Source organism: Sparus aurata, chromosome 11, assembly GCF_900880675.1.
Source record: "Sparus aurata chromosome 11, fSpaAur1.1, whole genome shotgun sequence".
Classification (NCBI taxonomy): Eukaryota; Metazoa; Chordata; class Actinopteri; order Spariformes; family Sparidae; genus Sparus; species Sparus aurata.
Genome location: NC_044197.1, coordinates 1,754,783 through 1,780,834, shown reverse-complemented (window position 1 = coordinate 1,780,834; position 26,052 = coordinate 1,754,783). Strand labels below are relative to the sequence as shown.

General features: G+C 43.2%; 1 protein-coding gene across 8 annotated transcripts in view; it reads left to right on the top strand.

Annotated features, from left to right (window-relative positions):
• The window catches only part of mast2 (microtubule associated serine/threonine kinase 2), a 159,939-nt gene that overhangs the window by 53,011 nt on the left and 80,876 nt on the right, over window positions 1–26,052 (top strand). The window contains exon 1 of one of the 8 annotated variants that reach the window (XM_030432471.1): window positions 13,913–15,509. The exons of the other annotated variants lie outside the window; for them this stretch is intronic. Coding sequence (XP_030288331.1) covers window positions 15,471–15,509 — 39 coding nt within the window. The 5' untranslated portion in view covers window positions 13,913–15,470. Of the gene's footprint in view, window positions 1–13,912; window positions 15,510–26,052 lie in introns of those variants that run through there. 8 annotated transcript variants of the gene reach the window in all.

The window sequence follows — 26,052 nt, the reverse complement described above, 5'->3', positions numbered from 1 at the left end:
GCGGCTGATTATCATTTGAATATATCATTGAACATTTGTATCCCTGGTTGAGACAAAGCAAACGACTGGAGACTCTTAAAAACCAGTGATGGACATTTTTTACCAAACAGGAAATTGTTGGATTGACAGAATATCGACAGATTAATCGTTATCGTTCTAATTTCAAGGTGTAAATGAACTCAGGACAGCTACCTGGAGGTGGTCTGTCTCATATTGATCCGATCTCAGCGAGGTGTAAGTGACAGTTTGACCACCTCGTTAAAGATCCTGAACACTTGTGTATTTCGTATTGAGAGAGTTTGGTATTAACCTGACGCACTGATCCTCTTTAGAAACTGTTTGTTTGTCAGTGGTGATATGAAATCAAGAGTCTCAGTTCTCGGCTCCCTCGAGCATAATATTCCCTTAGTTATCGTCTGCCGGCATTTGTTAGTGAAGCGTCGTCTCAGCAGGAGCCTCATTGTTTTCTGCTGTGAGCTGACGTCACCAGATAAACACGACTTCCTTCTATTAGGAAGTGATTTGAAGTTATGCCCTTTACCTCACAGCCGGAGAGTGACCCTGTTCAGTTCTTCAGGTGGAGACGGGGGTCATTGGGTTCGACTCATGTAGTTCTCATTACACATCGACGGTTCTTTGTTTCCTTTGTGTCACATCTGCAGCGGAGAGATTTCTGCTTGTATTCATGTCTCACTGTGAGCTAATGCTTTCTGCTTTCGGCTCGCTCACACGGCAGACGCCGGGAAGAAACCTGAATCCACAAGTAGCCATTCAAATGCCACTTGCTACATAAAAGGCATTTAGATGACATTTAAATGACAAGCTAGAGTGTTCATCTCTTAAAGCTGTGAATTTCAAGGCGGGATGTTGGCTGAAGGAGAGGAGAAATAAGGACACAGAGACGATTCCCTTTCTGTCTTACTTATAATAAAACAACATAGCTGCTGGAGAGTACGGCCCTGTGATAGCATTAAGTTTAATATATACAGCTCAGTCTCCGGGACATAACGAGGTATACCATGTGCACAAAGACAACATGGTTGCCAAGCGGCCGACTGGATATATTTACGGACACCTGGGGTTTTTTGTGGCGGCCGATACAAGAGGAAGTCGTACTAGGCTGGAAATCCAATATTTTTTTAGTTGCAGACATGTAATCTCTCCTCTGTAAACACACCAATGCCCTTGTGTTTGCCGTATACTGAGAACTTAAATTACATTTTTTCCCAGTTAAGGCTCGAGTGTGAAACTTTGCGCCATCGTCGTCGTCTTCTCGCCCAGCAGCACAGTCCTAACATCATATCGCCACTGTAGCTCGTACAGAGTGTCTTTGCGTTTTGTCTCCCCAGAGTATTCCACTCAGCATCGATCACTCCTTTTACTAATCAATAACGACCTATATACGGATCAGTTCCCAGCATCCAAGGACATCCTGTGCAACTCCCTCATGGCCTGAGTAACTGCAGTCTGTCAGCAGAGAAAAACAAACCAGAGCTCAGTGAACATACAGTCATTTATGGAGAAGGAAATATTGATATTGATTGAAATTAAAGACTCTGCTGCGATTCTCACACTGCTGTTGTCTCATCAGATATATAACAACTTTCATTTTGCTTCATTTCAAATCTTTTACTTCTAAATATATGACTTAACTCATTCAGTTGATCTAAAGGAATGTGAATTTCTGGTTCCAGCTTGTTAAATGTGAGGATTTGCTTCCTTTCTTTGTTCTTTATGACAGTAAATGAAGAGTCTTCTGGTTTTGGACTGTTTGTTCGACAAAAGGAGCAGTTTGAGCACATGTGTGATAAAAACTGTATCCGCAGGACGAGACACGTACGAATACCACAGCTACAAGTCCCTGTAAGATGTGTGTTTTTCACAGCTTCCCTGAAGTCCACTGGATTTAAAACCAGTGTTTTGGAGCGTAGATGTTTCAGTGTGTGATGGAGAGGTGACGCAAGCCCCGGAGATTAACTGTGCTCTGCATTAAATGAGATTAGATTGTGAGGTGAAGTGAGGGTTAGGCTGTTTGGAGGTTCAAACGTTGGCCATGAGGTAGAAAAATCAGAAAAGTTAACTCAGAGGAGCAGAGAGGATTCAGATCACAGACTGACTGTAGATCAGCTGCAGAACTGAACAAGTTCAGTGTAAATTGACTCTTGTGTGAAAATAGAAAAGTCAAAAACATTTATGCTAATCCGACGGAAGGAAACATGCATCAGTCAGTCATCAGAAGAGCTCATTAGGTGTTGTGTTGTAATGTCAGCTATTAGCATGTATTTATTTAGATATTGGCAAATTTGCAGCATTAAAAGTTAGCAGAATTAGCTGTTAGCAGTTCCTGCTGTCAATGTACACATGGATGGACTGACAACTATCACTGGATTACCTCAAAAATGAGTTTGTCTTGCAATGAGGACAAAATGTGATGGCAACGTTTTGGGACAAAATTATCTTTATGAAATTATTATAAAATTGTTCCTGATTGAAAGTGACGTGGCAGCTTGTTTGCTCTGAATTTGTTGTGCCTTGGTTTTTCTCCTGTGCACTTGTCGATCTAGTTGTGCTTTTTAACGAATCTATGATTTACGGACCTTAAATGTAGACATGATGACATCCTGAAGACGGAGGTAGAGATGGTCGAACTGCCGACGAGTGTGATTAACTCAGATTCACCTCCCGTGGTATCTTTGCCTCGTGTCTCTCGCTCCTCGCCTCCCCCTCAACCCTCCCATGACCCTCTTTTTTTTTTTTTTTGTCCGTCTCTTTTGGCTTTGTTTCCAGCAGACTGTCTACGTCTGCGACCGACTCGTTTCCTGTAATTTTGCGATGGTTCACATTTTCGGAAACAATCAGTTAAATTACAGAGGAGCACGGTTAATATTTATGTCACACTAATCCCGTCTGAATGAGGGCTGCAGCCATTATAATTCACTTTGTTCCATTTTCCATGGAGTTATTACAAGACATTACAATAGAAAGCATTAAAATTCAGCCAACAACAAACTGCGGTTTTTAGTCACAGAACATTAGACTATTAAAAATGTCCCTCTGCTTGCTGTTATCGGAGACTTCTCAGAGCTCTTTGTTCCCTCTGTTGATGTTGTTCGCTGACTTCCATTTGCTCCTCACGGTCATCTGTATTTTCTCTCTCGCTTCACTCCTAACAGCATTTTTCATCATTTGCCAGCAGCTTTTATTGGATTCACGTGCACAGCAGGGATAAAAGGAGGGTGAAACACAAACCACAAGCCCCAAACAAATGAGCGCTTTGGCAGCTGGGCGGCAAAACACCATTAATTCACCCATTAGAGTTTGATCAAAACCAAAGACGTTTCTCAAAGACCTTTAATGAAACTGGATTCTCTTCAAAAAGCTTCAACAACAAAGAGAAAATAACGATAAAATGGAAGTTTTGATTTGGAGAAAGTTCCAAATAGGAAGTTTCTCTGAACGACCAGACGGGTTCGCCCTCCTGGACTTTGATCGTACTCACAAACAGGAAAGTCTCTCAACACGTTTCTCATGATCTTGTTAAGAGAACGAGTCGGAGGGAAAAAAGAGATCCGGATATTTAGAGGGAAAGAAGAACGACAACGGAGGTAGAGAGGATTCGCTCGGCTCACATCTGCAGACAGATGGTTATTGAGCGTTAAGCAGTGAGTCCACGCTGTGTGTTCCTTAAATCCACTGAGGGATCGATTCAGCCTCATCAATACCAGACTCTCTCCCTGAAGCTGTTATTGGGAGCTGATGAGACTTCTCAATGTTTCCTCAGTGATCCACAGAAAAGTCTGTCGAAATCTCTTTTGATGAAGAGTGTAACGGTGTGACAGAAACGGGATGGATCCATTCTGAGTGATGAACATGTCAGAAACAATGTGAGTCACGATATTGTAACATTTCCAGAGAGAATACATAATTCTGATTGGTCGGATTGGTAATTATTTTCCGGTCACTGCTGTTTCTTTAACCACTAACACATCCATTATCTTATCAATACTCACATGTTCTCCTGGGTGTTATTGAAGTACTCAAGTAGCAAATTCCTTCTAAGTTTGACAAAGATGATTCCACCTAACTTCAGAGCAGCCACGATCAATCAAACTTGATAGTAAGATATTTGGAGGTCCAATGAGAGGTCCAGTTACTCAGGTTCTCTTGCATCCAATAGCCTCCCTCTATGTCCATCAAACAAAATACTGTATATTTCCTTATTATTTCAGCAATGTTTATTTTAAATATGCAACAAATTAAAGCACTTCTATGGAAATATAGTGGAAATAATGAATAAAAGGTGCAGACGGAGCTTTGAGTCCTTTTTCTCTTCAGTTGTTCTGAAGGCGCATCTTGGCGAAGGCGGCAATATATCCATGTTTTCATTTTGCATTGATGCTTTTGGATCGTTGATCATTGAATCAATATATCGACCCGGATCAGCGTGTTGTTACGGCCCTACTGGATACACTGAGACTGAACCAGCTGAACAAGCTAAGAAGCTGCATCATTGGTGGGAATGAAAGAGTTCCTCCGTCTGTTATTGATCAGAAAACATGAGTGCAGATTCAAGAAGATGCTGGTAAGATGATTTCTGGTAAAGATACTTACTGCGTGTCTGTCTCTGATCCCAGTTAGGCAGAAAGCAGCTGGACACTCCTGCATCACACAGACATTTAGAGCCTGTCTTGTTCTATTTGGGATGAGGTAATCCAGTTCTGACCGTATCGCCCGTCTCTGATGACGGAAAGGAAATTGAATTGTCTTTCCATCTCACCACCGCTCCCCCTCCCTCTCCGTCTCTGTCTATCACCGTTGTTTCTCTTCTTTCTCCTCCACATTCTCGTCTTTGTGCCTGAGAGCCACAGAAAATCATCTTTCAGTAAAACCCCTGTGTTTCATTTGGACCCGCTTCTCTGTGTTTATGTGTTATTACCTGCTGTTATCTGCTGAATACAGCGAACACACCATCCGACTGTGAAAAATTAGAGTCCTGACCTGCATAAATATTAGACATCACCCATCGCTGCGAGTGCAGCACAATCTTCACAGTTTGTTTGTTGATAATGTGATAAGAATATCAGCTGAGATGTTTTTCAGTGCTCACAGAAGAGCATAAAAATACTGATTTAGTTAAAAATGTTATCTCCACAGCGTAACTGGATTTGTGAATCATCTGGTTGTGTTCTGCTTCCGACAAAGACGAGGATCAGAGAAGCAGACACTGACATGCGTTATGTCAGCCTGTCTCTTCATGTCTGTTACCTGCAGCTGAGGTCCAACTCAGGTTGGATTCTTCCAAAATAAAAGAGGTGATAGATTGTTAGTCGGGTAGAAGCGACTCAGTTGGAGATGATGTGAGGGAAAATCGATCAGCGAAGCTTTCCTCGGGTTTCATGGCCTCACTCAGGCCCGTCATAAAAGCAGGGAAACACTTACTGGACTTCAATTCAGGTTCCTGTTAATGGACACGTCGAAGGTGAAACTTTCTACGTGTTGTCAGTGATGTGAGAAGAAAGGAGGTTTTTCTAAAATCTCCAACTGCAACCTGCTGATAACTGTAAATGTCAGTTACAGTTCCCAATCCTGCTGTTCATCCACTAAACTGTACACATTAGTGCCGGTTACTAAATGTGCAGATTCAGTCGAGGTAGAGCATTTATTTTTTTGATTATATGAACACATTGGGATCAGATATCACTGATCTGTTTACAGTTAGCTGTTTCCTGTTTCTGTCTCCAGTCTTACTGTATATTCTCTTCACGTCTCGTTCCACTGTCCTGTGTGTCGGCCTGTAGTCCAAAACAAAGCTCAGTGTTTTGTCCTGAGGAAGAACGAGGACAGAACAACAACAGAGCGTCTGTCTGGAGGAACTCACTTTCAAACGGGCTGCTTTGTTTGTGGTCGCCACTGAAAAGACTCCAGCGTGGCTCCGCTGGACGGACAACAAACACACAGAAGTGCATTGACCACAGCGAACGCTGGTGCCAGCCATCTTCTGAACTGAGATTGAACTCTCACACACACATTTTACACTTTACACATCCCAAATGTGAACGTATCATCCTGCTGGTTAAACAGTAAATCCTCCACACATTTAGGAGATAGAGATCAGCTTTAACCAGCTTGTAAAGAGAAGATTCGACTCGGCCAGCCGCTTAAAAAGAAAAAACAAGCCCTCGGCAAAATGCTGCAGAGCTCTGAAAGACTCGTAGATGGAGTACAGTTCTGCTTCCCGTCTTAGTCGGTGTGTTTACATGCGTATAAAGAACTGGCTTTGCGGCAGAGATTAGGTAAATTGATTTCCACGTGTGCGTTTCTCCTGGAGAGAGCTGATTTCTTTTAGACGTTACGGGGTTTTAAATCTGCGTTTTACATGCACATGTCCGTAACGACTTCCCACAGGGAAAGCACAGCTGTGACGGGACAGTGGCTGGATTAGTTTAAGTAATTTAAGTAATTGACAAATCGAATCACCTTGAAGTAGGATGCTTCATGTGTTGTGCCCATCTTTAGTAGAAACTGCAACGTTCACAATGCCTACATGCTGAAAACCAGAGCTCAGAGCTGGATTGTACAGTGGACATGGTGGGGTGATGTTTCGTGAACTGGCTGAAGACGATGATGCTGCTGTTAACACTCAGTCTTTGCTCTCTTTCTTCCAAATCAGAGATGGTTATCATTTTAATAACAGTTGTCAGCCTCATAAACCCAAGCGGTGATTTATACACCTTAAAACTGGATCCAAAGTTGAGCCAGCTGCTGAAACTCTACTGCTCTATACTGTTCAACCTTTTCTTGAACTGTTTGCAAGGCCTTATGGGTAGCTGCTGGGGTGAGTTCAGGACCGGGTGATACAGAATAACTGCTCAGCTAAAGGACGCTGTTGGATTTCACTTCACCATGAAATCCTAACAGTGAGGAAAAGTCGAGGGTGAAGAGAAGAAATGGGACACAACATTAGTCTCTGTCTCCAGTTTGTCCTCTGTTTGTCTCCCTACCCTCGATCTCTCTCTCCCTCTTTCTCTCCCCTCTCTCTCCCTCCCCCCCCCTCTCTCTCCCTCCCTCACCCTTGTTCTCTCTCATCAGCTCTCTCTCCACATCACTGTGTAAAGCTCGTTCTGCCTTACTCAGCGTTTTCTTATCAACCCCTCTGCGATGGGGAAAAAGCTTTATGCAGCGCTGTGTCCTTTTCATCCCCTCCTCCTCCCTCCTCCCTCCTCTCCTCTTCCTCTCACTTTCCACTTCCCCCTCTCTTCTTCTTCTTCTCTTTAGCTTTGATCTGGTCTGAACCTCATCACACGGTGTAATGCCTCGGTCATAACGTTGCTAAAAATGGGAGCACAGTCCTCTCCACACGGCTCAGATCTGTTATAAAATTACTTTTTAAGGGGAAATGACCAGAAAATCGATTCTGACTGGATCCTTTTTGCGTATCCACATTTATAGTTTGGACCAAATTGGACTAAAGTTTGTTTATTTTTGGAAAAAGAAAGTGGGTTGTTATGAGACTGCAGAGAATCAGTTTGCATCCCCTCCACAGCTCTTATTTATATTCCTGCAGCACTGGAAGATGTTAACATGAATTATTTAAGACAAGTGTTAAAGTGAGAGACGTTTAATGCCAAAAATATTTCTTAATGATAATCGGTGCATCAGAGTCTTACTGTACATGTTCTACCGCTAAAAGGCCGCAGTTGGCATCCATTAGGGCTGCAACTAACGTTATCTAACTGATTAATTGATTAATTGATTGGTTGTTTGGTCTGTGAGCGTGGTCTTGTGTCCGAGGCAAATCAAAGGGCAAGCAGAAATCTCCCGGCACAGCTGTATTCTTATCTGTGCAGAAAAGCCTCTAAAACACTCGTTTAATCACGTTGTATGTTTGTTTTTAGCTCCATGAAGGTTTGTGACAGATTGTTTCAGGTTATAGATTTTGCCTCTATGTTATGAGGTGAATGTGCACAAGAAATGATGTAGTAAATTAAAAACTCATTCATTTATTGCTGTATGGATGTATATTTTAATAATAATTGGACCTGGACGTGCCTCACCTCATCATGTTGGAGCTACTGGTGTATAAAATGTCCGCAGATGGTAAAAAAATGAATGTTTTTTAAAGACGACGTCTTCAGTTGTCTTTTTATTTTGTCCACAACGCAAAGACATTCAGTTGTTTTCTCTTTTCTGTCAAACAAATTGTTTTCTGAGTTGTTTAATTATAATTTAGAGGAGAAATCACGCAGGATCCTGTTAGTTTAATTTAAAGTCAGCAGACACAAGATTGACACAAGTTGCTTTAAACGAGCTTGTGTGTTAATGAGACACAGTAATTACATGATTAACATCGTCAAAGGTTCAGCAAGAAAAAGAAAAAGATGAGTTTTGCATCACGTGTCCTTTTGTTGTTGAATTCTCTCTACTTAAACTCAGACTGAGGTTAGATTTGAAACATCCTGGTTTCATATCTTTCAGAATAATTATGTTCCTCAAACACTTGGCTTCTTAAACTGCATTAAAAATTCCTCCTCTTCTGCTTCTGAACATATCCAGCCTCATTAAGCGGAGCAGAGCGGTCGTTACTGCCCGCCGGATGATAAAGAAGTGTCTTGCTGTGCAGAATCTGTGCGACTGGAAACTAATTTCCAAAGCTTGTGATTATGTAAGGTCAAAGCCCTTTTTTCTTGTGCGTTTGTTCGACGGAGAGACTTACGCAGATTGGTTTAACTTATTTTTCTAGAAGAAGAAGATTTCAGCCTCGTTCTCCTGTCACGGATGGACTCGACTAAAGCAGCGTTCCCATCAGAGCTCCGTCCGTCTGTAACAAACACCGTCCTGTTTAATTTATGCGGGCCGAGCTTTCTCCTGCTGTCCTGTCTGAGGAGGCCGACACACACGTTCAAACACACCGTCAGCACAATGCACAGACAGAGCAGCACGCAACCTGTCAGCATAATGCAGAAACACACACACTCAGCTGTCATCTCCGTAAACAGGCCTCATGTTTCTCATTCTCACACTGGATAGCAGCTCCGGTCTTTCCTCTTCTATTTCCTACAAACGTTTGTCTTCTTGTCCGTCTTCGCATGGATAAACAGCCCAAACACTGCCAGTATCACCCCAAACCTCTTTTACCCCCGTTATTTGCCCCCCAGTTCAGTTTATGTGAACACACACACACACACTCTGATCTGAGGTATCGGTCGGGCTGTTGTCCAGTCAGACAGACGGCCAGCTGGCTGCAGGACACTCAGACTAACAGTCGACCAACTCATCAGTCTGATGAATGAAGTCACACAAACAGGAGCTCTTTATCTTCGCGGCGTTATTACACAGTGAGGATGACGGCCTCGTCTGCCACAACAGCCTGTGTGTGTGTGTGTGTGTGTGTGTGTGTGTGTGTGTGTAACTTCCTTTTCATGTTTTTCATTGTGTGCTTGCTTGTGTGATTTGGCCGTGACAGTGTGACAGACGTGTCGGTGGATGTGAGTGAGCGAGCACGTCTGTGGTTTGTCTCCTGGTCAATAGATTCTCATTAAGCCGCCACACTGTAAATAAATTGGGAGGCTCCATAAAAAAACAGTATACAAGCCTCTGTGGACGGAGAGACGGAGAGAACACAAATCTACATCCATATTCATGATGCTCTGGAGAAGAAACTGCGTCACAGCTGTCTCTAAAAATATACTGCAAGGCCACCGGGTCAGAAGTTTTACACTCCGACTGCAGCTGCACGCTGGGTCAGTTTATCTTACAGCAGTATCTTTAGTCTCAGTTACTCAATATTCATTTGGCACTTTACAATGTGGGAGAAAATCTGATGACAGATTACTTTTATGATCCATGATGCTACCGATTATTTTCTAGATTACACAATGTATAGATTGGTAGTTGTATAGTTATTCCTAAAGCCCAAAGTGTCAGCAAATAATTACACATTTGTTATGATTATAAAATTAACACAGAGTTGACAAAGTGCTTTGACAAAAGCAGGAAATTCAGGAAGATGATATTACAGAGTAAACACTCGACAGTCGAGCAGAACACAGGGAAGTCTAGTCTGAGGTGAGTTTAAACAAGAAGACGGAACAGACGAGGGAAAAACCCAAAAAATCAGTAAGACTCATTACAAGTAAAAGGAATAAAAGTGATAAAACAGGCAAAATCAGAGAAAAGGGAAGTAAGGCAGGAAAGGAAAGTAATGCAAATAAAATGATAAAATAAATTTTTTACGCTATCACAGACGACGGTGAGAAGCAACAAACGCTCACAATTCATAGTGTCTCGATCGAGGAAAGGTGTTCAGTTCACGTGTGTGTGTGTGTGTGTGTGTGTGTGTGTGTGTGCGTGTGTGTGTGTGTGTGTGTGTGTGTGTGTGTGTGTGTGTGTGTGTGTGTGTGTGTGTGTGTGTGTGTGTGTGTGTGTGTGTTTGTTCACAGATATTAGATTCTATCTTCAGCCTCTTGTCAGTCAGAGGTCTCTTTTTTCCGTGTCGTCATGATGGCCTGAATGTTTCTCTGGAATGTCAAACGATAACATGCCAGTGTGTGTGTGTGTGTGTGTGTGTGTGTGTGTGTGTGTGTGTGCAGACGCTGTCCTGACGAGTTTGACCTCTCACCTCGCAGACAGTCGATGTAAAGGACCTTCAGTAAATGCCACGATAAATCAGTCCGTTTTAGGCGAGCGCACGGACCTCTGGCAGAACTTAAAACCGGGAAGAACCAGGACTGAATATGAGAGATTGGTATTTAACATCTACTGTTTTGGTTTAATGTTAAGAAGGGTTTTTTCCTGCAGACTTTCAGATACAACAGACCTAGAAATCAAGGTAAAATATTCAGATTTTAGCTGTTAGCTGACTGACTGCATCTCCACTGAGTCCACAGTCTGTTGTGAAGACACGCAGGAGGTCAAGTAACTGTGTCACTGGACTTGACAGGGCTCAACAAGCCTGACGCCGTCAGCTAAAAACAGCCCTGCGGCAGTGATCGCTGAGTGTTTGTCTGGTCAAACAAGAAGAGAGAGAGGTCAAAGAAACACGTTGTTTTTTTTCCTTTTTATGAGACTCTGAAGTAAGAAAGAGAAAATGCTGCAGTTGGCAGTTTGTCGTTGACGGGGACAGGCGGGGCCAGCGCTTCAATTAACCTCCAATACAGCAGAGACATAAAACAGAGCAGGAGCAGCTCTTTCTTTAATTAGTTGTGTGAAGCAGAGAAGAGAAAACCCGTCTCATCTCTCACGTTCACCATCACTTCTTTCTTCTTTCTCCAGTTTCTGGGCGTCTTGTCTTTCACAGGATCTCTTTCTGTTGCATTTTTACTGCTACTCCCAGTAGTAAGTTTTCTTTGTCTATTAGTTTCTCAAGTAGTTGATCAGTTATTTGGTCCAGATGACGTCCTCACATAAATATATTCACTTTGCTGTCAAAGAGGAAAGAAACAAGAAAATATTCACATTTAAGCAGCTGGAATCAGACTGATTAATCGATTAACACAATACTTTAATGGTTGACAGTTCAGCAATTAACCCTAACTAAATAAAAGCTTCACCTTTGTTACATATGGATTAGGGCTGCAACTAATGATTGTTTTCATTGTCAAATTAATCTGTCCATCATTTTCTTGATTAATCGATCGGTTGGTTGGTCTATAAAATGCTGATCAGTGTTTTCCAAAGCCTGAGCTGACGTCGTCTAACGTCTTGTTTTGTCCACAACCCAACAATATTCAGTTTACTGTCAGAGAGGAGAACGTGTCAAAATAGTTTCATCATCATCTCCTTCCTGACTTTATCTTTAATACATATGGATATAATGTCTTCAGGACGCTGATGAAGATAAAACGAATACGTGGCAGATATCTCAGAGCCGACGGACCGGCTTCTCATCGGGGCCTCTGTGTGTTTATAGATCCAGACGGTCTAAAAACCAGCCCGTCGCCCCCGTCGGCCTGTAAGCTGCTGTCGGTCAGTCTCATTGTGGCTGTGTGAACATTCCTCTGTGTGGCCCCTTTGGCCTTTGCTCTCATTAACACAGAGGCTCTGACCAGGAGCCGGGGGCCCGACGGAGAGAGGAGGGGCCTCGCCAGCGTTACTCTGCTTTCTGCTCACAGAGATCCTGAACCCTCTGATCCGTCTGTACACTCGCTATATGTTGTGTTTATGCAGCATCTTTCTTCTCTTCCGCGACTGTTACAGATCTATTTTCTTCTCCTTGGTATCCAGCCCACCCGTCCCTCCTCATTAACAGTCTCTCATGTCTTTGTGAGTCATCAGTACATCGCTCTCAGAGGAGCGTAGGAGGACACCAGCCACTCTGCCTTCTCTTCCGTCCACACATCCAAATCTCTGCCTCCGTTTCCATCCGTCTCTGTTTTTCTGTCCTCATTCTCTCTCTTTTTTTTTTTTCTTCCTGTGGCTGTTTATTGCAGAGGAGGTTCGCCAGTTAAAAATAGTGTCCTCATTTCCAACACAGGGCTGTTATATATTATCTGTCACCACGTCTCTATTCATTCAGCTTCAAACTGATGAAACTGGAAAAACAAATTTTCAGGAATCAGTTCTGCAGCTAACTCTCTACATCAATTCACACATGCAACTCTGTTTTTCTGTCTCTATTTTTGGACTCCTTGGACCAAAAAAGCACAATTTAAATGCTGCTACATGCAATTATTTTAGACACCAGTGTTCCTTCAACTTTGTGTAAACAGTTTGCGTTTTTTTTTTTTGCCTGTTTCTACATGATGGTGTATTTGTGTGCACATGAGATTTGTAAAGAATGGATTCTGTGGAATGTTTAGGTGCATTGGTTGTGTTTTTCAACAAAGAAATACGCAGTTTCACATCATTTTATACCTTTTTTAGTATTGTGTCTGTGTATAAAAACGTTGGAAACGTAAGAGCACTTAATAAATAAACACCTTAAAAGCTTAATGATAAAACCATATATCATCATTTCCAAAAGCTGTTGCAGTGTCCCACCACCAGGTGTACCAGGCCTTTGTTTTACCCTCACGGTTTGGTTACGTTTAGAAAAACATCATAAAGCAAATTTCAGAAACTCAACGTTGACTTTTGGTTTCACACGGGATGCGAGCAGCGGTCTGCAGGATTAAAGTTCACTGCGTGTCCTCTTCTCTTTATTCTACATCATCTGATTTCATCCTTTTCTGCTGTAGAAATCACTATGGATACTAACAAGAAGCGTACATATAGGAGTCATAAGAACCTGCTTTCACAGTCAACCTGCATGGTGTTTTTTCTTTCTTTGAATAAGCCTTGCAATGGTAGAGAAAACCTGAAACACCTTTAATGAACTGGAACAGCGGGTGTGAGTCAGACCTGATCACCAACATCAGTGTTGGACCTCTCTGACGCTCTGGGATCAAATCCCCGCTGCAGGTTCAACTTAAGATGAAAGATCGTTAGAGCAGCATGCTAATGAACACGTTGTTCCAGTCACATGTTCAATGATCACATGAAGGTGTAATGTTTGTGTGTCCACATACTTTTGGCCATTGTCACATTTGGAGCCAGTGGATGTTGAATAAGGAGACCAGCCTGTGTTTGAATTCACAGTGTTGAATAAGTAATCATCATCCAAAGCCTCTGATCAGTGCGCTCATGATTAATTCATCCATACACGATAATAAAACATGAAGCACATATACGTGTGTGTGTGTGTGTGTGTGTGTCTGTGTGTGTCTGTGTGTGTGTGCACTGTGAACACACCCTCTTGTTTTGATTAGAATGAGCGAGGCTGTGGCAGCGGACACACAGTGCAGAGCAGGGAGGCGGAGCACTCGTCCTCCCTCCATTCATCGCAAGTGAAGCCTCTGTCTGCTGCTCGCGCCTGATTGGCCGCCTCCGCAGAGAGAGAGAGAGAGAGAGAGGGGTAGAGTGAGGGAGAGCGTGTGATGAAAGAACGGGGGAGGAGTCAGAGCATGTGAGCATACTGACACATAAGAGAGAGCAAAGAAAGCAACAACAGGAGAGACGGAGAGGACTCATCTGTGCTTCTCTGAGAGGGAGGAAAACAGTTCCTCCACTCGTCCCTCCTCCCTCGTTCCTCCTCTTGTGCCCGGTCTCCTCCTTCTGCAGCCTTCTGGAACAACACCAAAGACAGAGCGATGCAGGAGAGGACGCAGGAGAGGACGCAGGAGATGGAGAGATGACTGTGTGTGTGTGTGACAGACTTGCATGTGGAGTTGTGTGTGGAAGACCCCGAGCTTCTGTCGGCTTTAACCAGATGGACTCTGGCCCGGCCGGTTGGCATGGAGATGGATGCGAGGTTCCTCTTCGCTCAGTGGACCGCCGCTAGCAAACAAACAAGCTCTTGTTTTCTGTCGACTCTCTCTGTCGCCGGGCGAGTCCGGCGGCTTTAAGCGTGGGCAGTGTGTGTCATTGTTATTTTGGATTCTCTTCCCTTTTTTTCTTCTGATCCCAAACAGATAAAGTGATTGAAAGAACGCACTCTGTCCCGACTGACACCCCGAGTGAAAGAAACTCTTGTAAGCCTGCGCGGGTTTTCGCACAGATTTCAGGACAGCGTGGTGGCTCTAATTAAGCCAGAGGGTAGCAAGCTGGTGCCTTCCACATTTATGTTTTGCCTCCCTTCAGTCCTCCTCTCCACCCCCTGAGGCCCCGTTGTCATCATTAATTTCTATAGCGATTCACCCATGAATAATGGAAGCAGTGGAGTCTCCCCTGGACTAGTGCCTTAAGGGTGGGAGGGCACACTGAACCAGGAGAGAACGAGAACGGAGGGTTAGAAAACGGAGAGGAAGAGCCGAGCTGCTGCTGGCGTGCACAGAGGGGTGTGTCCAGCGCTGAACGGATGAATGGAAGAGCAGCCGACGGAGGCCGAGCTAGGGAACAGCACGTGCTCTGACGACGACAGAGGAGAGGACGGTCCTCAGACGTTTACATCCAGACCGCACCTTCCTCTGCAAGCAGCTGGAATATACAAAAGAGATAACGGAGGGGAAACGGAGGAGTGATGCTCTGATCTGGAGCCAAGTCAGATGACGGCACCAGATTTGATTTCCTTCTCTAGGATGTCGACTTGTTTGTCTTTTTGAACATTTTAGGGAGATTCCTTGAAGCCCTGTGTTAATATTTCGGAGCCACGTTGGTTAGAAACTCTCACTTGTTTTGACATCATCTCCCTTTTTTGAAGTGAACCAGCTCTCATTTGACAAAAACAGGACTTTAAGATCTTTTTACAGACCTGGCAACGAGCAGAGTGCTGTTTTTAAAAATAGGACATTCTCTCAAATATCGGATAACTAGCTTGGAAACTCGATCAGCGTTGGAATGGCCGTTTGTTGACAGTTGGTGGACAAAGAAAGGAGGAGCGAGGAGGCTGTAATGTAACCTCCTCCGTGTGGACAGACGTCTTAGAAAGTGCCTGAACTTTGTAGCTTTGTTAAAAGAAAACCAAAAAAGGAAGAGTTCGCCGAGCACACAGAATCATGGATGACTCGAGTATTTTGAGGCGCAGGGGACTCCAGGTAAGAATCAGTTTGTTGTTCAAGAGTGGAGCTGAGGGATTCCTCTGCGGCTCACAGGGGTCAGAGGTCGCACGGGGAGAATTTGACTCGGAGAGATCGATTCTGTGAAGGGTGAACGAAAGAATGTGGGCTGGAAAAACCTGCATTCTTCTTACTTAGCTTTTTTGACAGAGTCATTGTTCAAACACACTCGAACAGTCACTCATTCGGTTTATCAGCTGATATCAGGAAATAAAGCTCACCAACACACTCTCTCTCACGCACACAGATGGTTTCAACAGACCTCTCCAGTTTCTCTCTGGTGGCGGTCAGGAAATGACGCCACAGTCCTCTGAGTAACCATTCGAGAATTTTGCCTGTTGTTTCTTAAGATATTACTCAAACTGATTCATCGATTATGAAAATAGTTGGCTAATCTATCAGTGGTTGCAGCTCCGTCCTGCACGTAGCTTTCATGCCTTCAGGGTCTCGGGGCTGTAGATGGAGAACCTGGAGAACCGTTGAGTCAGCAAACACTGTTCTCCCCCTTCAACCTCCTCACCCCCCCCGAGAGAGGGTGGGGAGAGTAACGTATGGTGGTGTTAGTTTTAGCATTCAGCCTCAGATAACCTCTCTCCCCCGAGCTTCTTCCTCACACTCTGAAGCCTCCAGGAGAAATCAGGAAACAAGGATCTGAGTGCAGAGATGCTCCAACACCGTGTTCTACATCCAGTATTTACGGTGTTTAAATAGCTCCGTGTGGAGACGAAGTAGGCCTCGAATGAGGACACCGGGCAGAGAGAGATGACCTGGATTTGCTGGAGGACTTCAACACACCTGTTCTATCTACAGATACGGGTTTAACAGTGTAATACTGGATGCTGCTAACTGTCTTTATCTAGCTTAATGCAGGGTCCTGACTGTATGTTGGGTTAGGTGATGTCTGCCAAATTGGCCACAGTGAAATATCTTAAAGGATGATGACATCATTTTTGGGGGGTCGTTTCCAATTGTTACGTAGACGGCAACCTCCAACTGTCACCAATTAGAGAAAACTGTCTCCCATCATCACCAACATACATCCCAGTCCCGTCTTCACCTCTGCACCATATGTTCGTAACTTAGCTTTGTTCAGCCTAGAAATAAAGTTAGCTAGCTAGCTAAACAAAAGGCAAATTACAGCAGCAGGAATGAAATAGAAACAGGGCGTTGACGCAGTGTATCGCTTTGTCTTTTGTGGTCAGAGAGGAATCCCAAATAGGAAACATTGACATCACTGTGATCTGGTCGCTGATGCAGACACGGTATCATATGTTTATATGTATATCGCTAACACTAGACGAACCCTCAGACCGTATATGTGGTCATCAAGACTTCTTCAACACGCTTCAGCTCACTTTTATCTTGTATTGTAGACGTAAACAGCAACAGGACTTTTACTTGTGGGTAAAGCTATATTGATCTTCACAGCCAACAACAGCTCACTGTTGGCACTCACAGGATGTTCAAACACAAACAGATCTGGAACAGTAGATGGAAGTTACTGAGAGCAGCCTCTTGTTGTGGCTTCTTGTTACGATGTCCTTTCATGCAGCAAGCTCACAAAACAATACGAGGCTGTTGTAGTTTCTCTGTTGTAGTTCTCTCTCTACTCTGTCACTGTCACCCTTTGGAATAGAAATGGCAGTGTTGCTCTGTGGCTTTTTGTGGACGGATGATCCCGTCCAAGCAGACAAACTGAGATGCTGATTGACAGCTGCATATTTTTTTTTGTCTGCACGCAGCAGTTCTGCCTGGGCTCGCTGTGTTTGTGTTTGTTCAGAGGGGCTGTCCTCTGGCACGTTTTGTTTCTGTAAATCTCTCTTTGTGGCCGGATGCCCACAGTTGGCAACCAATACAGTCGGCTGGACGGATTAAAGACATGACCGACAGTCTGAAACCTCGGGCCCTAGAGGCTGCAGGGTTGATCTGAATGAAATGAACACTCCTGAATTAGCCACTCTCAGATCCTTGGTAGTCAAAAAAATGTAAAAATGTGTCTCAAGGGTGGTGCTGGAGGAAATGAAATGGGGTCATTAAAACGGTTTCATCCTCTGGAGAGCAGGATCTTTCACGGCCTTTTAGATTGTTATATTTCTGGTTTTGAAGTGGGTATTGTGTCCAAAAGGTCAGGACAGTCGGCTAAATCATCCTCTGGAGTCCATTAATGTCTGAAGAAGCTTTCATGGAGATGAGGCTGTTAGTGTTGAAGATAAATTATCATTCATCAGAGTGTTGGTGCATCAGACATTTAAGCCCGATGATGGCACTTAAGGAAAGGTCAGGGGAGCTCACTTAATACGATGGGATTCAGCTTCTGGGGTTCAGGAATATTCAGACCGAATTTCAAGGTAATGTAGTCGATGGTTGTTGCTGGAACAAAATTAATGGATTTGCTCAACAACAGAATACTAATTGCAGACAGTTTCAAGGTTTTCCCTGTTGTAAGGCTACGGTGCAGCAGCTCAGACAAATGAATGCAAAATTAATGTGGAGAGCACCGAAACTAACTAAATTAATTTCCCCAGATCTAATGGTAGACAATTTTATCATTAAACGTTTCGTGTGGTCTATTTATTATCTGCTCCTACTTTCAAAGTCTTGCTACACAGATATAATAATGGTCCAAAATGAGGTGAAGCTTATTGTTTTTATCGGCAATCTGGAGCATTTTCTATGGATTTGGTCGACATACACCAAATTCACTGAACTGAAAACACTGTAATTTATCAAAAGTTCCGTCTTGTGATGTTTTAGATGTTGACTCGTGTCATGGCGGCTTGTCAGCGACGGCGAGTATCTTCTGTCTTCTTTTATCTTCTATGATTTTATCATCAGGTGTCCTTTTAACTTTAAATGACTTCGTTCACAAATAAGAAAAGGTCAGTCAACATATAGATAATTATAAATAATCATAAATTCCGACTTACTTTGGGCAGGAATTGTTGGACAGATGGATGGATGACCGCGCCGATAAAAATCTCCTTTATAGGATGAAAACAGACGATCCATGCCGAATGTAACGCCACATAGAGGCACGTCAACAACTGGGTCACGTGATCATCGTCTGTTCTTTTGTTGTTCTGAAAGCCCTGTTAGGTCACGCGTCCTCTGATTAGCTTCTCGGTCAGATAGCATATAGCCTCAGAGGTCAGAGATCACTGCTCCATCAGGACTCCGTCAGGCTGCTCTGATGGACTGAGCGAGATGGAGGATAGGTGGCGTTTAGAGACCAAACGGGGAGCAGGTCTCCACCACTTGACCTCTGCTGTGAGAGAGATGGTAAAGAGAAAATGAGGTTAGGGTCAAAGGTCAAACAGATAGCGCCCAGTGTTTAGCGTCTAGGTCATTCTGCTGAAGTGAAGCTGGTCAGACGCTGCTTTCTGTTTGTAACTGTTGTTTCCATGAAAGGGTGTAGGGAGCAAAGAGGCGAACACAAAGGACGGAGGGGATGAGCGACAATTAAATGGCTGCAGGCGGTTCTTCTTAAACACAAAGACCAAAACAATAAAACAGCTCTGTTCTGCTCTGTAAGACTCATTAGTACAGCAGGCTTATGAGTCTGCTGGCCGGGTTTGTAATGCCTCTGAGGGGACTGAGGTTGTGCTGGACGGGCGAGCTTTAACTGTTTATAGTTTAGATTTAACTACAGAATGAAGACGTGTCTCCGCGGTGATAAATGATCCTACTACGATGCTGTGGATGAACGTAGGATAAACCGGGTACCCCTAATATCTTGAGGTCTCTTTGGAGATGAATTTCTGTCCACAACAAACCCTCTTGCTGCAGGCTTGGGTGATATCCAATATATTATATCACCATATTGTCCTGCCCAAATATAGACGATATTATTGTCTTATAGCAAAGATGACATGTAGCCTCAGTCCAATCCCTTGACTCGCCTTTATCTCCCGCTTTTAAACCAAGTTATTGCCAAACTGGCGAGCTTGCATTCTTCATCATCCCATTTAGCAGTTCATCCGCCAGCCCGGTTAGGCTCAGCATGCATTTTCCTTTTCAAAATAAAATCCCAAAGACGCCGTAACAGCTGTTCGATATTCCATATTGTGAAAAATATTGCAAATATAATATTAATATGAATTCTTATAATGATTTTAAGTTGCAAAACTTCTTAGATTTCAACTGATACGTAATAGATTCAAAAACCTTGGTCAGATGTTTGAGTTTTAGCATTATATTCTGATGAAATCCTGAAAGTTAAATTTTTCCCCGAAGAAATGTTTAACCTTTTATTTTAGCTGGAACTCATGTAAACAGTAGATCGCTGTAGAAGCAGAATAAAGCGTTTCTGACATATTTTCACCCACTTTCAAGGTGCCTGGTGAAGTCTAAAGAACTCAGAACTCCAGCAACACTTATATACTCGTATTACTGTTTATAGAACAGCTTTATTAGTTGGTGCTGCACAAGCTTGGAGCCAAAAGGTGTTGGTGAAATAATAAACTTGTTTTATATAATAGTGTTACAGGAGTTTTTGACCTCTTTATACAGTCGAACAATAAAGGCTTTATTCTCAGGCTTTATGTTGGCACTGAAAAACACCTGATCCAAAATGTTACCTTCTTTCTTTCTTTTCTTTTTTACATGAGGTCATTTTTCTTCCAGTGGTTTCAAAAAACCCAAATGGAATCCACCAGTTATACAAAGTATGCATACTTTAGTTATCTTTTGACCTTCACCATCCTTTTTTGTGTTCTCTATGCGTATTTGCTTATTTGTCCCTGAAGGTAGAGAGCTCTGAGGTGATTTTGAACCATCTTTGCGTTTAAAGTTTATGCATCCAAACTCCGGATCACAGAACCATGTTCAGACGGCCGGTTGTCAGAGAAGTCGTCCCGCAGCTGGAGGACGCAGCTGTGTTCTGGCCCCCCGCTGTTATGTGTGCCAAGGTATCCTTGAGCGAGACAGTAACACCTCGCTGTTTCACTCCTGCACTGCAACCACATGGCAACACTCCAATGTATAAAAACTGTACAGTACATGAAGCTACGTTTGCTGGTGAGGCTGTTTAAAATCAGCTTGTGTGTGTGTGCTCATGTGTCCCGCTGCAGTGTGAGAAGCAGGATTAGTGCTGCCATTCACAGCTCCAACAGCAGCAGAAACAAAAGCCTGTGTGTTCCTGACTCTCTATTAAATCCAGAATCTTTATCGAGGCTCTGTGCTGACATCAGCCCGTCTGGATCCCAGCACGACGTGATCGGCTCGTATCAGGTGGCATCTGCTTCCATCCCAAATTGCTTCCTCATGGATTTAGAGGCATTTCTTCACTGGCGTGCTCGCTCAAATTTCATGGAAATGAAATGCAAGCAGGTTTCCTGATGTCGTTATTCCTCTGGGAGAATTTCTTCTGCATAAATACTTACAATAAAAAAAAACCAACTGTTTTTCTTGGCTATATTCAGAGTAACGTTGCAGCGATTAACTGATTTCACTATTAACCACAGTTTAAAACATGGCAGGTTTTTAACGGTCAAGCGACACCGAGTGTTTCTGTTCTCACTCTTGTGATCTTGTAAGCATCATAAATAAATTTTCCCCCTTCCACCGTCTTTGTCTTGAGATGGACACAGAAGTCACAGAGACGGATATCTTTAAATGAAAACCTAACTCAAGCTTTCTGCACAACGGCACACCAAAACATGACAATAAACGTAGTTTTATGAATGATTTAAAACTGACAAGTAGCTCCAAGTAAAGCTGAGTGAAGTAGAGTGAATTAAAGGAGGCGAGCCGGACTCTTTTCTGTCTTTGCTGCTCGTTAATCATCCAGCGATGCCAGAACACAGGGACGGGAGTGAAAGCTTCTGTATGGTAAACATTGACTGAGGCCCACAGGAAGAATAACACGGTCACGCACAGCAAACCGTCACTCACACAAAGTTTAAAAAGGAGGACAAGTTCTTGAGAAACCAGCTGACGTCAACATATCAGGTTCTCTGTTTTTTATGGTGTTGGACTAACACAAAAGCGATGTGCACCAATTCTGATAGTTGATCAAGCACATTAACCCTCAAACTCCCAGACAACCGCCGCCGGCTGAAAACAGCTGCTGTTCTGAGATACGTGGCGTTTGTAAAGTAGTTTCTCACCTTTTCGTTTGCATCACACAAACTTTGTAGAGAGTATAATTACACCATCATGTCCTGCAGCTTTGATTCCTCAAACATACTCACTCAGTTTCTTTCTCTCGGTCAACAGGCAGTGGTTGTTCAGATTTCGATCTGTTTCATCGTGTGGACTGAATAATTTAGGTTTCTGACTGTTGGTCAGACAAAACAATAAATAAAGACACACATTCCTGTTTGAAGGCGGCAGTTTATAGATATAGATGTGCCCTATATGGTTGCTTGTGGAGCTAACAGCCACTTTAGCAGCTCAGAGTATGAGAACTATGTGGCAGTCTGTCTACAGAGGAGGAGTTTAATGTAAGATATAAATCATACAGTGACAAACCCGACCACCTGCAGTGGTGTTTAATAAGTTCAATCTTCACTTTTCTATTCTCCCTGCTCAGCTTTTCTCTTCTGCTTCTTTCTTTCTTTCTTTTGCTCATTAGCTTCGTTCATTTTCTCTCAGACTCTTGTTTCTTTTTATCGATCTCATTGACTCTCGTCCTTTTTTCTTGCTCTCTTTTAATCGTACACTATATTGGCTGTAAGTCATAACGGTGCCTGGTGGAGGCAGTGGGCTCTCAGGATGATGGAGAGATTTTGTTCCTTCCCTCCTCCTCCTCCTCCTCCTCCCTCTTCCTTCCTCGCCTCCTCCTCCGGCCACAGTTGACTGAGCGTGCCGCTCTCCCTCCCTCGCTCTCAACCTCGTGAAATATTGATAACCCTGAGGTACCCGGGCTGAGAGTGAGGGAACAAAAAGAAATTTCACTTTCCCTTCTAGGGCTTTAACCCCTGAATGCTCCTCCTCCTTACAGGGCTTTGAAAAGCTCAGCAGCTCTGGGTAATCTTGTCTTTTGGCAGAGAAATGGTGTCAAAGCAAACTGGTGCGAGGAATTCTTGATAGGTGAGAGAGATTTAACAAACTCAGAAGGGATTAAAAAGAAAAAACAACCCACATGAAGCTAATGGAGGGCAAAATCCAGCCAATTAAAAGCAAACAAGCAAATCTTCTTTATGGATTAGGAGTTGTTAAAAGTGTTGGGTTCAGTGGAAATGGACCACAGTTCTGCCGGAGCTGCTCTGGGAGCGTGCGGTCTTGTGGTTTGTTGTGTTTGTGATGGCGTGTCCACCGGTGCTGCTGACCAATGAAGAGGCCGGCAGGGACAGGACGTCTCTGGCCTGCAGACGGTCGGTCAGCTGGTTCAGTTTAAGGTTGAATATTATCAAGGAGACCAATGAGATGGCCTCAGAGCTCAGCCAGGTAAGACGCTACGCTAACTAACCTCTTCACATCAGCTTGATGCAGTGGTGGAGGAGCTTTACCAAATCATATAGTCAAAAATCTGGAGAAACATCTGAAACAGATGAATAATAGTTTATAAAAATGCATTTGGAGTCGTATGAGTTCATGTAAAGTTTGCCTTATCTGCAGTTACGTCTTCGTTCTCTCTCTCCGGAGCAGTTATATTTTTCTGCTCCTCGGTCTGAATCGATATTCCGTTCCTGTTAAGTGGTGCAGTAACTTGTGACCCGGTACGACTGTTCTGCTGAAATCACTGCAGCTGCTGCTTATCAAGAGCTCAGAAAATCAGCCCGCTGTGGCTGCTCAGCACTATCTGACAATGCAGAGACCTATTAATGGACTGCTCCGAGAAAAATGGACGTCATTTCTGCCGGCTTCCTGTTAGTCTATCAATAAACCAGACATGCAGAGGAAGGAGAGGCTGACGGAGAGTATTTAATGCTCTCAGCTGTGAGGACGCCGCTGAAGCAGTGATTGATTATCAGCGATGGAGCTCAAATTTAAATAACCCTGTCTCATAAAGTTGAGTTACTCTGGATATTTGTACTGATTTGTCTCGATTGAACACCATAAAGATCGGAGACAAATAGATCGCCAGTAGAAAAAATGTTTTGATTGGGGAGGGAGGCTTTTTGTCCCTGATCCAAGTCTCTTATTATTCCAATCAGGTCCTTACATTTACTGAAAGGTTGATTAGATTTCTGTCCTCCATCCTCATGAATGATCTTTGGCTGAGAACTTTAACCAGACAGACTTTCAAAGTCTCTAAATACAGGAAAAACCCTGATTCTGCTGCATTGATCAGAAAACAATGATGTCAATTCCTCTTGGCTTTTATGTTTGATAGTTGATAAGTGTTTCCTACGATGTCGTTGCACACATTTCTGTCGGTATTTGATGAAACCGTCTCACCTTGAGGTCAACTTGGATCTGTTCTGAAGCTTTTAGTTACGTGATCTTTATAAAGGTTGAAAATAAACTCTGAAGCTCAACTTTTAAAACCAACGTGAGACAAGAAGTCCTAGAAATAACTCCACCACTAAGCAAATCCTATCGGCTGAAGAAGATCAATAAAGTGATAGAAAGTGCCAGAACATTTACTGACAGGACATTTGATGTGAGATATGAAAACTTAATTCTAAATTAATGCAGACTCTTATTCTTCAGAAAGTTATTGATGTTGGATAAATTCGTATTCGTCAAACAAAAATGCCAAACAATTAATGCCTTCAATTTTTTAAATGTGTTAATTTGAATATATGAATGTAATTTCTTTGGTTTTTCTTCACACCGAGCTTTTGAAGATGAAGCTGTAACAATGACTTAAATTCTGCGATTGTTCTGATGATTATGCAGATTTCTCCAGAGCCCAAACTGTCATCATCAAATTGCTTCTTTTGTCCAAACCAACGGTCCAAAACAGAAAGACTCGTCTTTAACTGTCACAAATGACAAAGAGAAGCAGGAAATCTTCACATTTCAGACGCTGGAACCAGACAGTGTTTCACATTTTCGCTTGAAACATTAAATCAATAATTTTCTTTCTGTCGATTAATCAGTTAAGTCTTGCAGCTTGCAGATGTCCCACTGGGCTCTGAGAAGAGAAGATAAGAAGGACGTCGCTATCTTTAAACTAATGACAATAATTAATGACAAACATTCATCACTTGCAGCCGTTGAGTTTGAGTCACACAGAGCGGCTGGATTTGCTCAGCAGGAGCTCTGAACCCAAGTTCAAAAACCTTCACACTACATTTTAATTACCGTGTATTTTATGGCATATTGACATTCTTGAAGCTTCTTTTCTCCGTTGAACCCACAGAACCTTCCCGGCATGGTTCCACAACCGCCCCGCTTTCTTCTTTCCACCCTCCTCCTCCTCGTTTTCCCCTTCATCTTCCTTTCATCTGTCGCCCCGCGGGCAGACATCTCTCAACGTGATAAAGGCTGAAGCCCAGAGGGTGGCGCGCCTGCTGCCATCCTGGTGTCAGAGTGTAAGAGGGAGGCAGAGGGAGGATGGGAGGGAAGGGAGAGTCTGAGTGTGAGAGAGATGTACAGCATTGTAAGACTTATTGTAATTATCCACAATAACTTGACTGCTGAAAGACAAAGAGGAAAAGAGTAAAGAGGAGCAGACAGCTCAGCTCTTTGTTCGCTTCCCTCGTCTATAAACTCAAACTCTGCGGGTGCTTGTTGAGTCGAGGTTCACTCTGAACGTTTTCTGTGATTCTGCCAGTCTCATTCAGAGTTTCAGTGCAGATATCATGAAGATCAGACATCTGCTGAAGAGCCTGTTGATGATGGAATTGAAAGCTACAGTTAAAGTTCCTGAATGTTGAGTTGTCTTAGACAAAGCAGCAACAGAGAGATATGGTTATTATGTTTCTCTCTACATTTCCTTACTTGTAAAACTCAAAAGTCTTGAGTTCAAACATTCATCGCTCTACCTGCACCTGTAGCATTCGTTTTGCACATATAGTAAAAAAACAGATGCAACGTCCGGTTAGAAATCAACAAAAAATCATATCATATCAGAACAGATCTCACATTTTCCCACTTTGTGAAGTCTGGTTTGTTTTAAGCTCTTAAAGTAATTGGTATTATGAGATAATGCTTTGGGTTAAAATAACTCTTGTTCCTTAGATACGTTCAGTCAGGTAACTTACACAAGCTACAGAAGTTATAAACAAGTTGAACATGACACTGAAGCTGTGTTTCCACCACGATCGGTTCAGTTCAGTTCGGTACACATTTAAAGGTTTTTCATTTGCATTTCCATCACCAGAAGTTAAGGATGGGGTTAGTTATCACCAGCACACGTGTTCTGTATTCATTACCCTTCTGATGAGGTACTCGACACACTGATCACATACAGGATTTGATCCCTACTCTCCTCGGGGGAACTCGTGTGTGTGACCCATCCAACCACCCTGATAAGGATGTTAATTATGTTATTATGGACATCAAACTTACAGTCGTAAGGCCTCTGACCAGGCTGCTGTATCCGATGTGTTGTGAGTGAGAATGGGCTGAGTGATGCACACTTAAGTTCTGACTTATCAATGATTGTCATCTGCTCAGCTGATCCAGA